Genomic DNA, 17,239 nt, shown 5'->3' with positions numbered 1-17,239 from the left:
AATAAAACGAACAAAATAAAATAATAAAGCGAAAAATGAAAAAAAAGGTTTTCAGTTTCATAAAATGAATAGAAGTTTTGTATTTTTGTGTTTCGAATTCATCTCGTCAGTAACTAGCACCATCTGGGTGTCTAGTTAGACAATGTATCTAAACTAGTACCCAAATTAGCACTAGTTTAGATACATCGTCTAACTGGACACCCAGATGGTGCTAGTTACTGACGAGATGAATTCGAAACACAAAAATACAAAACTTAATTTAAATTAGGTCTTCTGTCCTTAACGCGCAATACGGTTTAGTCCAATTTTCTCTTTTGGGAATTCAGCAACCCAGAGCTATATTTGCTTCCCGGGACATCACCCGGGACATGTGGCTTTAGGCGTTCACATGTGTCGTGTGAACTGTTTGAATTTTTTGTGTCTAACTAGTGCTAATTTGGGTACTAGTTTAGATACATCGTCTAACTAGACACCCAGATGGTGCTAGTTACTGACGAGATGAATTCGAAACACAAAAATACAAAACTTAATTGAAGTTAGGTATTGTGCCCTTAACGCGCAATTCCCTTTTGGGAATTTATTGCACAATATAATGATTAATATAAATCTAATTAATAAAGTACATAAATCAAACTAAATTACCTCATTGAATGGAAAATTAGACAATATTTAAAAATAGTTATAAAATTATAATAGATTAAATTGACTTAAACTAACAAATTGAACAAAATAAATAAGTGGAATGACGAATCATGCAATAAATAACATTAGAGAAATGAATTTAGTGAACACAATTAATCAAATGAGTGAAATGAATAAAATGATTGGAATGAATGAAACGAATGAAATTAATGAAATAAAAAATAAATAAATTGAATAAAATGAATAAATACAACAAACGAATAAGATTCATAAAATGAATAAAAAGAAGAAAATGAGCAGAACAAAATGAATTGATCATTGAAATGAAAAATTAAGCGATGGTAAAAAGTTATAAATTAATAGAAAAAAAAAAATTTGTCAAATAAATAATTTGGATGAAATGAATAAAACTGAAAAAACAGTCAGATTATAATGAAGAAACTGAATAACAAGCATGAACTGGAAAAAACGAATAGAATGCATAGGATGGAAACAGAGAATAAAATTAGTTAAATGAACGATATAAATAAAATGCACGAAAAAATAAACTGATCAGAGTGAATCCAAAAAATGAAACGAATAAAATAGATAAAACGAAACCAAAATGCACAAAATGCTGAATGAAATAAATAATTCAAATGCAATGATCAGGTACTTAAAATTAGTCAAATATCCAAAATGAATAAAATAAACAAGATGAAGGAAAACCATGAAATAAAAAAACTGAAAAATTCTCTATTTAGAATGAAATTAAAAATCATTTTTGAATAAAGTAAATGAATAAACCGGATTGTATGAATTTGAGAACTATTGTATCAGAAAATTATGAATTGTTCTTGATAATCCCATTATCTGAAAAATAACCAATACAATGGACTTTCTAGGGCTTCCATTCTTTTTTTTTGTTTTCTTGACGGCGTCGTTTAAGATTATCTGGTGTTGCTACTTTATTGAAGGACCTTAATTAGTCATAAGGAACCTGGAACGTTCAATTTGTTTTGAAATTCAAAGTTGTCTTTTTGGTCACATATTCCCGAGAAAAAGATTTTTGTACAGAATACGTAGATACGCGCATTTCGAAATAGTTAAGTGAGACAAGGTCACATGTGCTTTCAATCCCCTTAAACGGACAACGACAGAGAGAGAATGCGATTCATGAATAAGACAGGTAGATATTTCAAAGCTTTCAGTAGCATTGAGGTAAATAGTGTGAAATGTCTAGTCTATGTTGGTGATTATGTTTTTGTCGATAGCATAAAAGCCGTCAAGTTGACTGTAATACAGTCTCTTTCCAATCATACTTATAGCTTGCATATTGTTTAGTTCGGAAATCTCGTTCAGGAAATATGGATAAATGAGTCCTAAAGAAACCAATACTATCAAAAAGAAATGTTTCAAACTATCAAGATGAGTATTTAAATTGTTGGAAACGCAAGTTGTCATTGAAAGTGTCACTGGACATAAAAAACTGCATTTGATGGATGGATATGCTTGAATTTTCTGCGAATACATATGTTTCTAGTCACGTTAATCATGAAAACGGTATCTTCGGGTTCATTTGTTATACACAGTAATGGGTATAGCAAAAATGTAGTTAAATAAACTATCTGTCCAATTCATAAACTCTGATTGTAATCCTCGCTAATTTACTTATACAATACGCTGAACTCAAACGAAGCGTGTACGGAATTATACTCAGTATAGAGCAAAAATGGACGATAAGTTAGAAGAAACATTGTACTTGCATCCCCCATTGAGAGTGGGGTTTTTGGGAAACTTATTTTCCCGGATCTAATTCATGGATATTTTTGGGCTTTGATCCGATATTCTTCATAATAGTTCCTTCGTACCAATACAATGAATATAAATGTGTATGAATGGAGTGTGTTAGCGGTTTGTTTCATGCGTCCGACGATGACTGAAGCATAGTAGGCCGAAACGTTATATAACGACGAAGAAAAAAGGTATCGTTTTTAATTTCACCGAGGAAAATCAACAAACCGAATACATAGCAATGAATATATATATATATATATATATATATATATATATATATATATATATATATATATATATATATATATATATATATATATATATATATATATATATATATATATATATATATATATATATATATATATATATATATATATATATATATATATATATATATATATATATATATATATATATATATATATATATATATATATATATATATATATATATATATATATATATATATATATATATATATATATATATATATATATATATATATATATATATATATATATATATATATATATATATATATATATATTTAATAACAATAACGAATACATAGCAATGAATATATACATTCAATAGAGATACGCATAGTTTAAATAAAGCACGTGGAATGTCTCTTTTCAAAATTTTCATCTTCAAACATCCATAGTATCCAGTAATGTTAAATATATTTCTGAGATAGCCGTGAATTTATAGTGCATCAAAGCTCTGAACAGAACTGAATTAAATTGGAGTTTATGTAGTTTTCGATTTTTGGTCACCTGCCTACCCATAGCGCAACGCTTAGAAGGGATATATTTGAAGCAATTCGCAAAAATGTTTTCCTAATCGAGTTCCTTTAAGTTCGATTTACTGCCGATGATCGCATATTTGTCCCGTTTTCTATGGGATTTTCTTTCTTGATGGGACTGATTTGGTACCATGGGCAGTTTGGCATAGCCCCTATATCACCAGTAAAGTAATACTCTGTATGTAACTGTCTCATTTTTAGTTAGTGGAAATTAGTAGGCGAGGAATAAAAATACAAAATGTTTGATATCTCCGCCACTCGTGAACGGATTTTGACAATCTATAGCTTGTTAGAAAGGTATTTTTTTCTATTCTGCGCAACGTGGTCGCTTTGTTCGAAAGTTATTCGATTAAAACATGTTTGGTTTTGACAAAATCACCCATATCTCAGAAATGCATAACGAAAAACAAAAATAAACGTGTCAAACTGTCGCGTTACTAGTTTCATTACAATGCTGAGATAATTACATTACATTAATGTACATACATACATACACACACTTACATACAGACATTGTCCCAATTTGTCGAACTGAGTCTATTGGCATATGAGACTTGGCCCTCCGGGCTTCGGAACTTTTTTTCGAAGTTTGAGCGAGTCATATACATATCTTTCGTAAAAAATGTAAAACGTGTCATTTTTTTAAATTGTGGTTATTAGAAAAAAATTATTTATAGACCTGATTTTTTAAGCGATTTTGAAGAGAGAGGGGGGCGACATAATTTTTAAAAAAAGATTTGTAATGAACTTATTTACAGAAAAAGTTCAATAACTCGGTTGAGATTTGAGGGTCCCTGTAGACAAGATTGCTGAATGATTTTCAAGAATTTTTGATTCACATCATTTGAAAAAAAAGCTTATTTTCGATATCGATTTTTCGTAGTACAGGTCGGACTCGATTATCCGGGGATTCGATTATCCGTGATTCGATTATCCGGGAAAAATGATTCGATTATCCGGGTGTTTTGAAAAAAATGAAATTTCAACTATAATGTCTTATTATAGTGCTAATTCGATCATTGCAGTCAATAGAACATTTTTTCGGGCAATTGGGGGGTCTAGGGTTAACCTCCTCTCAAATTTTAACCTACCTCAAAAATAGCTTATATATGGGTTATTCCGCGCAAAGTGACCTAAAAAACAAAACTTGGAATCGACCTTCATGGATTGGAACCAGTTTTGAAGAAATTGTTCATTTAGAGCCAATATATAATAACCTAAATTGTTGTGTCGTTTAAACAGCCCCTCAGTCCATGGGAACATTCTTAACCGTTATGTGTCCGACGCGGTACCCGGATACCTTTTTAGATTACAAATAATGAAATTCCGATGTTTTATCCGTAGCTGGAAATTGAAACTTTGTGACATGTTAGAACTTCACTAAGTCAAGCTTTTGGGATAATAATGTTTTTGATATAGTAAGAAGAGAGTGAGGAGGGGCTCCTGAATTTTTTACTACGTCCCAGGCCGACGTGAATACCCAGATACCCTCAAAACTGAAATGCCAATAACTAAGGTAATTTCCAACCGATTTTGATGCTTTTGGGTGTTTTGGATTCAAGAACTCATCTACTTTTAGACTTGGTAAAAATGAATCGGGTTATTTCAACCGGTTCCCGGGAATCCGGATTTCCGGAAGTATGTTCCAGTGTTTGGATACTATTTGTGAATTTCAATGGAATACTAGCAATATTGGTATCAAAATTCTTGGCATAGCATCAATAGGCTGTATTTCGTGGTATTGAAACCATTTGGTGATTTCACCCCGGAACGGACATTTCGGAGCAGGTTCCTGTAGGGCCGTGAATGGCCATTCCATTCCAATTCCATTTTTTAAACTACCATAGGGTCCCGTAACAATAAATAACAGACTTCCGAGACAATTTGAAGAGTTTTGATATTCATTTTGCTAGGGCATTATTTAAATTTACAAATCATACCCTAGTACTGTAATCCGGAAAATCCGGATTACCAAGAACCAGATCCATTCATCCGGTTCAATGTTACAGAATCCAAAAGTTGTCGAGTTCCTGAATCTATAACATCTAAATAGGTGTTATAGGTGTTTTTTGTTGGACACATAACGGTTAATTTTAACAAATTGCTTAAAAAATTTTTTTTCTTCGGATTATATCTCTGGTACTGTTTGCACTAGAATCAATCAGCGAGATATATTTGTTTAGGGATTCCAAAAAAATGAAAAGTTTGTCATTATACCTACATTGCTCGTTCGGTTTCTGGCTATCTCTTGGGATAATGATAACATGCTTCTCAGGATTCTGTTTGAACACTTTTCAAGATTCTGATCGAAGTTTTCTTAGCATCCCAATGGAATCTATTTCAGAACTGCGATTCAATATTTATCCATATTTCTACGGTTTTTTCTCTGAATTTTGATGCAGGATTCTAGAGAAAAGCTTCTTAAATGTCTAGTGGAATCTTTCTCAAGATAGAATTCCGCTGACGATTATGCTTTTGCCAGATACTGATAGAATCATGGTCCTGATGAATAACCTGCTTTGAGTTCCAGTGGACTTTGACACAAACAATATTGCTCTTCTCCCCTTATCCCCTTCAATAAGTGATTCCTGCTCAGAATTCCAATAGCATCTTTAACCCGTTCGTGCCCTTCTGGTTGATGAACAACCATGTTTCTATATGACTATAACTTTTGGTTTACACAACGTCAAGTAAGGCTAATAACTGCGATTAAGATCTTTCATTTGAGCACTAAAAGTTATAAATATTAGCATTAGAACAGAATTCATTACAATTAATCTACTTGGGTTCCGCTGAAGCAGTGCTGCCAGGGATAGTTTCTGTTAATGGCGAAAATGAAATTTTGGAATATTTTCTTAGCCTGGGAATATTATTGAAAGCTGCTAAATCTTTCTAATTTAGATTGCCACCTTTTTTATGCAATTGGGCTAGATCGGAAGGTAAATATTGAGCAGCTGCAAAAGAAGCACTTATCTTTCTTAAACCAGGTTTTTCGTGTTTCTTGATGCCAACAGTTTTAAGGAAAAATAGTTTTGGGACCCTATACGCGATAGAAAATAGTTGGTCAAGAAATGGTTAACGAGATTCTGAAAAGAGACCCGGCCGCCACTGGAGGTGATTTCAATTCTTGGGTAGCTCAAGCAAAGATGAATGATAGGCTATATAAAGAAGGCGCCAGCAGTACTTCTCGCTGAGGCGCCCGGGAACCTGTCAAGTATGAGTGGGACAGTTTGCGAAGACTACACGCGTAGTTATTACCTGACAATACAGTATTGGTCAACTAAATAATGCTACGAGGACAAGAACAAGGATCTCTTTGTGGGTGCGCAACACGCCCTCTTCTAATTAGAATGACTAGACATGTTAGCTGTGATATGTGACACTCCACGTAAATTAAACTAGAGCCAGGAAACAGACGACCCCCAGTTTACTTACAAACTTTATTTTTTCTGGTATTCGAGTAATCGAATCAGTTAGCTCGGAAAATCTAAGCCCTGGGTAATCGAGTTTGACTTGTATTGCAAAAGACACACCTTATTAAAAAGTTTATCTTAAAATTCTTATACAAATAGCTATAAACAACTGATACATATCGTTAACTCGTTACCAATATGAATAATAAATGAAAACCAATTGAAAATACAAATCACACCCTGAAAGTCTGAAAAATCGACTAGGGCCAAAATAGGTACATTTACATTTAACATAATAGGAAAATTTGCCCTGGTCATTTTATTTCCAATTTCTCCACGAATGAAGCTTAAATTCATGAAATAACGCAAAAAAAAGTTTGATTCGATTATCCGGGTGATTCGATTATCCGGGGTGAGATTTTTTTCAAATCCCCGGATAATCGAGTCCGACCTGTATTCTCTTTAGAGCCCTTAAGGGATATAGCATTTAATTAAAAGGCATGATGGTGTACGCAAAGTTGTGGCTTAAATCAGTTAATGGCAAGCAGTCAATGCTATATGAATCAGCAAACCGTACATGTTTCAAAGTGTAGGTCTATTTTATTTAAAAGAGTGCCCGAATAATGAATAGCGTTCCGAGAATCCTTAGCTTAATTGTTTCATGTCCATGTTGTTTGGTAATTTTTTCTCACAAAAACTAGTAAAGCTCATAATTTGGAACATTACCCTTCATGTCAGCTACTAACAGTTCATTCTACTATGCGTAGAACAGGAGTTATTGCAATTAGTTTGGCTGGACTTTGCAGGAGTCGTGCTGCCAATCACAATTTTATTCATTCAGTGAATTTTGATAGAACTTTAATGTCTTTAAATATAATTAAACATCATATTAGGCTCTCTTCAACTGCCTTTTCCGCTATTATAAATGGGCTAAGCGAATTGAACATTTTGTGTATTGGAAGGTACAAATCGGTAATATTGTTACACTGCCCTGTGATTGTCCTTTATACGAACTGTCGGCGGTAAAGTCAATCAAGGTGAAAAGTCGAAATTTCTTAAATTGTTACTTGTGTGTGGTTCTGCCTTTAAATGACACTGACCAGGTTTAGAATCGGCAATATATAATGGAGAAAGAAGGTCCGGAAACTAAAAAATATAAATATACTTGCCCCTAATGCTGAATTCAAATCAAATAATATTTCTAAAAGTCCCGTCTTCCGACTATGTAGCAACACAAACCTTAGCTAACAGTTCTATTACACGGCCCTGACTAGGCTCCGCCATTTCACCGTACGTGTTACTTACCTAAATGTCGTCCCATGCAATCTGTATCGATGACAAACAGAGAAAAAAGAGAGGACAAAGTTTTATAATTGTGTCTGCTGCTTGTACGGAGTGTGGTTTTTCGGTTAGGCTACATATAGAATGCGTTTTGTTAGTGAGTAGTAGTGCAAGCAGGATTCTGAGGAAAGGTGAATTGTCACTTAAAATGTAATCAACGACAACCATGTCAAAATAATAGAAGTTATCGGTGCAAAATTTTCTACCATGTGTTCCACCAACAAACAGGCAAACCACATGACAAGGTGATATTGCATTACAGGTTTTGCCGGTTCTACAACGCAAGAATATACTAACTCGTTACCCACGTGAAATCTCACGCCTGCTTCGGAAATGTACATCTGTTCTTGAGATGCTACGTACTCAGAAGCAAACAATGTTTGAAGCAGCCTTCAACCAGAGAAAAAGTAGAAATGTGTTAATTGTGCTGGTAGTGATTAAACGCCGCGGCATGGAGCAATCCTTGCATCTTTTTCTCCTGCTTACCGTTTGATTCCGATGGGAGCTTAGCAAATCTCTCAGCGCAGAATTATTAACATAATTTCCACGATAATTCCATTACTATCAGATAACTAGGCTAAATCAAAAGTTACAAGTGGACGGTAATCGAGAAAATTTCGCAGTTAAAAAACGAACGGGATTTAAATCCACCGTCGGAAGCCTAGCACTGGTCTACGAGTAGTGATGAAAAATGAACGTAAAACACTTAAAGCTGTATGTATTTCAATGGAAATGGATACACCTCACTGGGATGGGTCTAAATTCTTTTAATATTTTACAAAAAAAATCTCTACACACAAACTTGTTAAACAAACTGACTAAAAATGATAAAAAAACAATGTTGCCATCAATCGAATCATTTTACAGATGTTACATCATCGTATTCATGATCTTGGTCCCTTTCGTAATCATATCTAATTCCACCTGCTGTCTACGGAGCATACATCTCTCAATGCTGGCTGCAGTAAAAATCGCCAGGATTATCTCTACCCTATACAGACCCTGTTTATGAGGGTACACTAATAACAGGCTTTCTCTTTTTGCTTAGAAGTAGTTTTCTGCATCCAAGCGAAAGGAATAAATACACCTGGAACAGTGTCAGTAAGCCACGTGGAATTGAATGTGCTTCGTGGTTTATACAGAAAAAAATAGCAGGGTGACGGGCATTTATGCACTGCATTCGTTACCATTTTGTATTGAATAAAACGGAACATCTAAATTGCGAAATTGTTTATTTAAGATGCGTATGGTTCACATATTATTCAAAAAATTATGGAATACAATTTGAAGCACACTTCACGGAATAGCCGCTAAATGTCAACAAAACAGGTTCTTTACCCTATATGAAATATACCAGACTATTTAATATATCTTCAATCGTTTTGGGTCACAGTAGTACGATTTGGGGATTCACCAAAAAAGGATGCGAATAGCATCTCCGGTTGGTGAAAACTAATACATTATTTATGAGGGATTTTAACGGTGTTGAAACAGAAATTCAATCAGAACTCCAAAAATGTATTGGTCTGGTATATTTAGTTATTGATGCAAACGAAATCCCAACTTGAAACGAGAAGATTAATTCTAGATCTTAAATAAAACCAAATTATCCTTTACTGTTTTCTGTGATAACACACAATTTCAAATAATTTTCAATTGCTAGCGTAACAAAATTATAGATTAAGCAAATTCAATAACAATACAGTTTAAAAAAACCCCTTTAAAAATTGGATTCAATCGTCACAATCCAAATCTGTTTACTTATTTATGCCAACATACCCAGCCCCGCATTAACAAATTTAAATGAACAAAGTACAGCGACAACGACAAAACCGAAGCTGAGCAAACATTTATCTCCAGCCGCAGGCCTCCGACCTTTTGTCAAAACATTTGCTTAGCGCAGTACGGTTTCATCAGTGAAGTACTAAATCTCAACAAGCGTGAGAAAACGGTGAGCGACGGCAGACGAACATCGATTTGCATTTACATATCAATTCTAGAAAGACAGGTCGGTCTCGTGGTGCAAATAGCTCACGCGTGAAACATAAATTTGCAAACCGATCAACGTGATGAAAAAGAAAAGTGCCCCACCACCACCACCACCGGGCATGATCGACGTTCGAGACAGAAATCTGTTTGCCCGTCGTCGTACAGGAGTGGCGGCCAGATGGAAGGAACACTTTGGAGTTGTTTTTGAATGGATAATCGAATAGACACAAGCAAAACATAGATAATAGGAGAACGATGCCATGCTACACGAAGTGTGAAAGGTTATTCGAGTTGAAAAAAGTTAAGCCACTGTGGGTAGGACGAAATCCATTTCAAACTCGTAAAGGTCGGAAGCGACCGGCTATACAAAATAATCCACCACGTGATCGGGATGATCTACGAGGAACGAGAAATGTCTTCAGAATCCCGTAGTCTACAAAGCTTGCTCTGAGCAAAAAGCTGATACTTCCTGTGCTTTGTGTGTTTAAGTGAAAAATTCTGCACTCATTCAGATGTCTAAAAATCGATATTGGAAGGACTGTAGCACGTAATAAATGTAATGATTATTCCTGGACGAGAGCACAGTTTAAAATACATAAAACTATATTACCCTTCTTCCTATAAAAATAATATTTACAGAAACGCGACGTGTTATTGGTTACATTACCAGTACACAGTTTGCTTTCTCATCTCGCTAAGATCAGAGCACAAAAAGCGCACCGCTTGCGAACAGCATACAAACAAAAAATTACTAACCGCGCCGCTCTAGCGTGTACGTGTAACTTTTAAACACAGCAAAGTCCCGTTGCCCCCAACTGCGAGTGAAAAGAGCGAATCACAAAATAAACTTCACCCGTTACGGGAGAACACAATCGCGATTGAGTTCACGCAGACCCGTCGTAGACCTACAGCACGCGAGCTGGAACAGTTGATCGAGGTGAAAATTAAACTTGTGCTTACCGAAGTGTCACACATTCAGTTACATCATACGAGATGTGTAGTACTAATAACGTTTAACTCCTTATTGGAGGCAGAAAGCTTCGTAGCGAAGAACAACATACAACACGACGTCGAATACTAAAACGTCGAAACCAAGATCCCCGTGCATATGGACAATGATATTACAGAAAGTCGCCTACACGATTTGGCACCGCGCACAGCGCTAGTATGCATTATATTAAAAAATTCATGTTCAAGTATGGAGAAGTGGAATCCGCCACAAATAACATTTGGAAACTTTTTCCCTGACATTCTCAACGATGTACGTGTTTTGCACACGGGGCGACAGGACACACGCCACAAAAAATACTCATTATGGATTTTGTTCTTCCTAGTCCAACGCGTTTGCTGTTACCGCGTTGTAATAGGTAGAACAAAATCCATAATGAATATTTTTGTGGCGTATATCCTGTCACCTCGTGGAACTTCTGATAAAACCTTTTAATATAGGGGCCCGTTTTACAATATCGACCAGCAAGGTAGCATTATAAGTTCGATATTAACAACTCCCGTTGTACTGAAAGGAACATTTTAACAATGTGGTCGAACATAATTACAATGATCTTGTATTAAATTTTGGAATAATTACACGCGAAAAATAACTGGCATGATTTTTTGGGAATATTTCATAAGCGAAGTACGAATTAGTTCCCCTTATTCGCAAAGTTCCGACATAATTAGTTTTGCCACCCAAGTCAGATCTGTATTCGGTTTACTGTTTAATCTTTATCTATAGAAGAACGAACACCGATTTAGTACCTACCCTAATAAAAATCTTATGGTTAGATAGCCTAACGACGTGTTCAGGGTATCATCCAAACTATATACGGAATGGTTTTACCATATGGGTTATAGTATGTGTATAGTTCATTTTTATTAGGGTAGTCATTGTGGATTTGGCAGGCACATGAATCGTTTCGAATAGCGCGATTGGTAATTAGCGTATTAGGCAGTAACTAACTAGGAACCCTATTCGCCACCTTCTGATACGTCACACACAGCCAGATAAAAAAACAAATGCCGGACAAACAATATTCCACGATATCCCTAAACCAATAGAAATAAATACCTAGGAAAGTAATAAACAAAAAAAGAAGATATAAAACAATTTTTGGGAAAGTCCTACAAATTTCAAGGAAGTCAAGTTCCCGATAGATATGGGGAAGATTTCCGAAAATATTACTCGACCATGATTAAAGGAAGTAATTTTCCTTTTTCCTTGAGCACCTACAGTCCGCGCTGCTTTATCGATTGCTCACAGCCATCGAGTCCGGCGTCTGTCCCGAAGTCGACGGCATCTTCTAGGTTCTTTGTTGAGCACAGTCACTTTAGCTGTATCTTTTTCGGCATTCAAGCTACATGTCCAGCCCACTGAAGTTTTCCGTGTTTTATCAGCCGTTCAATAGCAAAACGTTTGTATATTTGGTACATGTGTCTACTGTACCGACGAGTATTGAACGCAGAATTCTTTTCCAAACACACCGAGTACTCGATAGTATTATTCCAACTACCATGTACTTTGTCTTAACGGAGCTTATAAATGCTCCAATTCTTGCAGCATCTTTTTAAAAAATCCCAATGACCTTGAGGTCGTCCGCGAAGCCAGGATCTGTCATGATTTCGTGATGATGGTTCCGTTCCTTTTCACATCAAATCTTCGTAACGCACCTTCGAGTGACATGTTGAACAATAGATTAGAGAATGCATCGCAATGCTACAATCTATGTAACATAACAAATGAGTCTGATTTTCTCCGTCAAGTTTGAAGCTTGATTTTGACCAATCGTTTTATTCCACTGAGTCATACGACGTATTCAAATCCACAATCAAATGGTGAGTCCACAAGTTATTCCGAAATTTATTCAGAATTATGTCGAATTTTATGTTTCTCCGTCAAGTTTAAAGCTTGACTTTGATCGTGCGTTTCGTTCCACTGAATCGTACAACGTATTGAAATCGACAAACAGATAGTGAGTCCCTAAGTATTTGTTCCGAAATTTATTCTGATTTTGCTACAGGATGAATATGTGCTCTGTCGTTAATTGGAAAAAGTTTGAAGGTAACAATTATTTCTCTACGCAAATTTTCAAAAAATCCATCACTCAAATTTCATAATGCAATTCAAAGTATTGTAGAAGACATAACTCCGCATCCATAGGAGCATATAATATACAACGTCTTTGGTTCATCGATCAGAATCTCTTGAAAGGTGAAGATCGCCATAATCGGGTCCGAATAATCCAGGTATTCCGAATCATGACCACGTCATGTATGTCATACGTCCAGATTTTTCGATCTTGGTTCGCTATTCTCCAGCATCCTTGTATCTACGTATCTTCCTAGATTGCAAACAGCGAGCGAGGGCGCAATCTGCATCGAAATAAACGGCCTCTATTACGCTCATTGCTGAACACAAACTTAGTTGGTCTCACTTTTGACATCACTACATGCCTATTGTAGTTTTGCTAGCATGCCGATGTCAGGGGGTTTATACCAATAATACAGCTCGTAGTGCGCGTTGTTTGGTAAAGTAACGAGGACAAACTTCTTAAGCAGAACTCCTTACCTTTCCGCTGTATTTTAGTTCAGCTATCATTAAAGCAAACGATCAAATTAACCTGCCGCTTTGTTACATGCAATTTTAGTACAGACTGGGCGACCAATTCCGGTGTAATCGCTGATAGGGAAGGAAAAAACCTAAGGGTTTTTTTTATGTTAGGAGCAGCTCAAAACAGCATCTGTCCCGGAACGACCAACTAAGTGCTGCTACCACAGTAAGGTGGCATGCCGAATAATCAACCAAACAACCCCGAAAAATGTAAATAACAGTTACAGGATGCAACAGTCATAGACCTTGTACGGAAGCAGATTGGAAACTTTGTACCTAGAACGTCAGAGCCCTGTTAGAACTTGTCAAGGCCGACCGACGTGCTCGGGAGTTGCAACAAGTGAAAGTACAGATTGAATCCCTTCAGGAAGTTCAATTGGGTGGTACAGGAGAACGATAATATCGGGCAGTAAACACAACTGCGGGTATTTCGTTCAGGTATCATATTTACTATAGTTGCGATGAAAAGCCAAAGCATGGCATGGAATTCTTACTGCTTAATATGTAGCAGTGGCAGGTCATTAGATGGAGGCCGGTGAGTGATCGTATCTGCGTGTTGATAATAAAAGACCAATCCTTCAAATAGCACGATCATTGTTCGCGTGCCTTCAAATGTCGAATCCAATTATTATCGGGGACACAAACACACAGGTCAGGGGAAAAGAATTGTTTCGTCCAGTTATTGAAAGCGAGAGTTTCCACTCAATCATCAAGGACTACGACTGAAAGTTGATCAATCTCGTCGCAGACAGAAACATGGCTATCTGAAGCATTTGTTGAATACGAAAGAATATTTGGAAGCACGAAAGTAAGCGGCAATAATTTTGCAGCTCTTTCATACGTATAATTAATCAAAGTAATTAAAATAATAGTTTATTAATCAGTTTTTTGAGAAATTAATGGAAGTTTGATAAAAAACACAAACATTCAAATACTTTACTTCAGACTATCTTCTCATCTTACCCAGAACAGAAGCTAAAAAAGCTATAGCTAAAAGTAAAGCAAATGATCAATTCTATCCATCGCTTTGTTACTCATCCACTGCATAAATAGTATAGTATTTCTTTATTTGTACCTGGGCCACGAGTAAGATTTAATGAGACTGGCTTCCTTTGATTGTCAATTAGAGAATTTGATTCACGTAAACAACTTCGCAAAATTTCAATTATTTCGGAAGTAAAAAGGTTACATAACTCATTTCAATTCGCTGAAACGTAACTAGGTGCGTATCAATTACTAAGAACAGCAGAGTACGAATTTTCCACTAATTCAGTTATTTGTTCCATATTGAAATTTTGTCCATTGCCGGTCTGAAAATCAATCAAGTTATAAAAATATGCAAAATTTAAGCGCAATCTCGTCATATTAACACGTGCTCCAAAGAGGTTCAAGTACATGCAATTTTTTCGTATGTTTTATTTGAAAATATCACAACTTTTTTCGTAACGATCGAATCATTTTAAATCTTGACTGAATTCGATGACACGATGGAAGGTGAAGTGGAAATGATTGGATTGCAAAAGAAGAGGCCATAGGGGCGGAATTGACGTTGAACAAACTTGTGTTAGATCTACGATTCGCTAGGTGGAACAACTACTAAAGATGAACATGGAGATTGCTTACAGAAAGCTCCAACAAACAATTCCAGCACTAACGCAGTTCACTTCTGATAACGTTTAATAAGTAAGCCGAAGCACGATTCTTCTTAGGACAGAATAACATGCGTGTCCTAACTCCTTAACTCGATGTTTTAAAAAATTCTCAATTCTTTAAAAAAAACTTAAAAATGATCTCTATTTCTCGGTTCTTGAATGTATATGCCCCCTTCAAAAATATATTTGCACAGGCGCTAATATAGAATGATCTAATATAAGCATGAAAGAAATACTACTGTGTGAAAATGGTTTATTTGAACTAGTTCAAAATGAATAATTCTTGTATTGCAATACCATTCATATTTGTAAAACTTTTCATTTTTCCCATGGATGAGTTTCGTATACTACCTACATAATGATATTGATCGAAAAATAACCCATATTTTACAGTTACCTAGTCCCAGGTGCGCTGTCTGAGCGCCCCTTGTGCGCTACCATCAATTAAATCCAATTAGTATCATCAGCGCTACATGATCGATTGCTAATCTCTCTCCTTGCCTGCACTAGAGTTTATAGTAAAAACAAAGCACCCTAATTGAAACGAAGTATCCCTGGGGCAAATAATGGATTACAACTAATCTTTTTCTTATGTCATGTCAGGACGGCCCTACTTTTCCTATACTTACTTCGTCACGTTGGAAAAGTGCCCAGGCCGGTACAAAAACTATCATGCGGTGTGTGTGTGTGTCCAGTTGGTGTCTGTTCAAACATCCCGAACGAACGATGCCAATCGTGTCGGCACTGTGTCAGCCACTTTTGCAGTGAAACGAAGCCGCACACTACATCCATGTTAAACAGCTGCTCGACTCGTTGTTGGCTTGGGGGGGGGGGACTAGTCGGCTTCTAGTAGCTGTACTAATTGGTTTGCTTGACCAAAAATTACTTCCTTATTATTATTATTTGGTATGCCGTGTGCGAGTTTTCAGAAGGTGAGCGCGCCGTCGTGGTGGTGGAAGGAGAACGGACAACTCAAAGGAAGGAGATTATTTCTGTCATGCGATACGCTCACAGATTTCCTCTTTTTCCGCAGAACAGGAAGGCAAATACGTGGAGATATCGTATCGTATACTGCGGGTGGTGGGTGTTTATGCGGATGGTCATTGACATATAAGCGTGGGATCCTTTGGTAGGATAGGATTACTGTTATTACGATGAGATGGGTTCCGTTGGGTGTAATTTATGGTACTTTAATGGATTTCTTCCAAAAGGTTACGGGGAAAGGATTGTATCGACTTGCCGGCTGCGGCTATTGGAAATCTTAATGATACACGGTCGTTTGCCGAGATACTGTATTAAAAACGGAGTTTCACGCCATTATCAAAGAATTAAAAGAAAGGTTATACAGTGACACGAATAATCAAGAAAACAAAGTATTCACAGAAAAAAATATGCCATTTTACATTTTCTTTCATCAAGTCATCGAACACAAAAAAATTACATATATTTTTTTAAGCGGGCTGATAGGACTGTAGCTTATAGCTTAGGGGATCTCGGTCCGTCCCGCGAGACAAACATTTGCAAAAACGGACGAAGTGGCCACCGTCTGCCAAGTAAACACAGGTCCTCGGGAGGAGTACTAAATTTTGCGCCTGATTGTCTCGATGTGTGTAACGTCATTTCCTCTATTTTATCTAGTCCACAGTATCATGCTCCTAACAACGAGTGCACAAAAAAATTACATGTATTTCGCATATAATCGCTTTGGAGCATGTGTTTGAAAAGGTCCGGTAATGTTTAAAATTGAGTGTACAGTTCAAATGTGAAGCTTCGGAGAATACATGATTCGCGATCTCGTGGGAACGGGCGTTTGTAAGTTTGCGTTTTAAACTGCCTTTGTAACTTCGTAAAAACTAAAACAATGACTTTACCGAGATGATTTTACGTTAGCGAGATCGCGGCCGAAAGTATGCGAGGATGGCCGCATTTTCGTGTTTGCGACCGAGTTTGTATTATCGCGAAAGGCCTAAACGTTTGTATGTTAACATGATTTATCGCGTGGACGTTTATA

General features: G+C 36.2%; 1 protein-coding gene across 4 annotated transcripts in view; it reads right to left on the bottom strand.

Annotated features, from left to right (window-relative positions):
- LOC131684679 (RNA-binding protein Musashi homolog Rbp6) overlaps positions 1-17,239 on the bottom strand; it is a 126,554-nt gene that overhangs the window by 59,689 nt on the left and 49,626 nt on the right. For 3 of the 4 annotated variants that reach the window (XM_058967758.1, XM_058967760.1, XM_058967759.1), the window contains exon 3: positions 7,945-7,965. The exons of the other annotated variant lie outside the window; for it this stretch is intronic. In XM_058967758.1, coding sequence (XP_058823741.1) covers positions 7,945-7,965 — 21 coding nt within the window. The remainder of the gene's footprint in view (positions 1-7,944; positions 7,966-17,239) is intronic. 4 annotated transcript variants of the gene reach the window in all.

The sequence above is a fragment of the Topomyia yanbarensis genome, chromosome 2 (assembly GCF_030247195.1).
Source record: "Topomyia yanbarensis strain Yona2022 chromosome 2, ASM3024719v1, whole genome shotgun sequence".
Classification (NCBI taxonomy): Eukaryota; Metazoa; Arthropoda; class Insecta; order Diptera; family Culicidae; genus Topomyia; species Topomyia yanbarensis.
The sequence above is the reverse complement of the archived record's forward strand: the minus strand, read 5'-3'. Positions and strand labels throughout refer to the sequence as shown.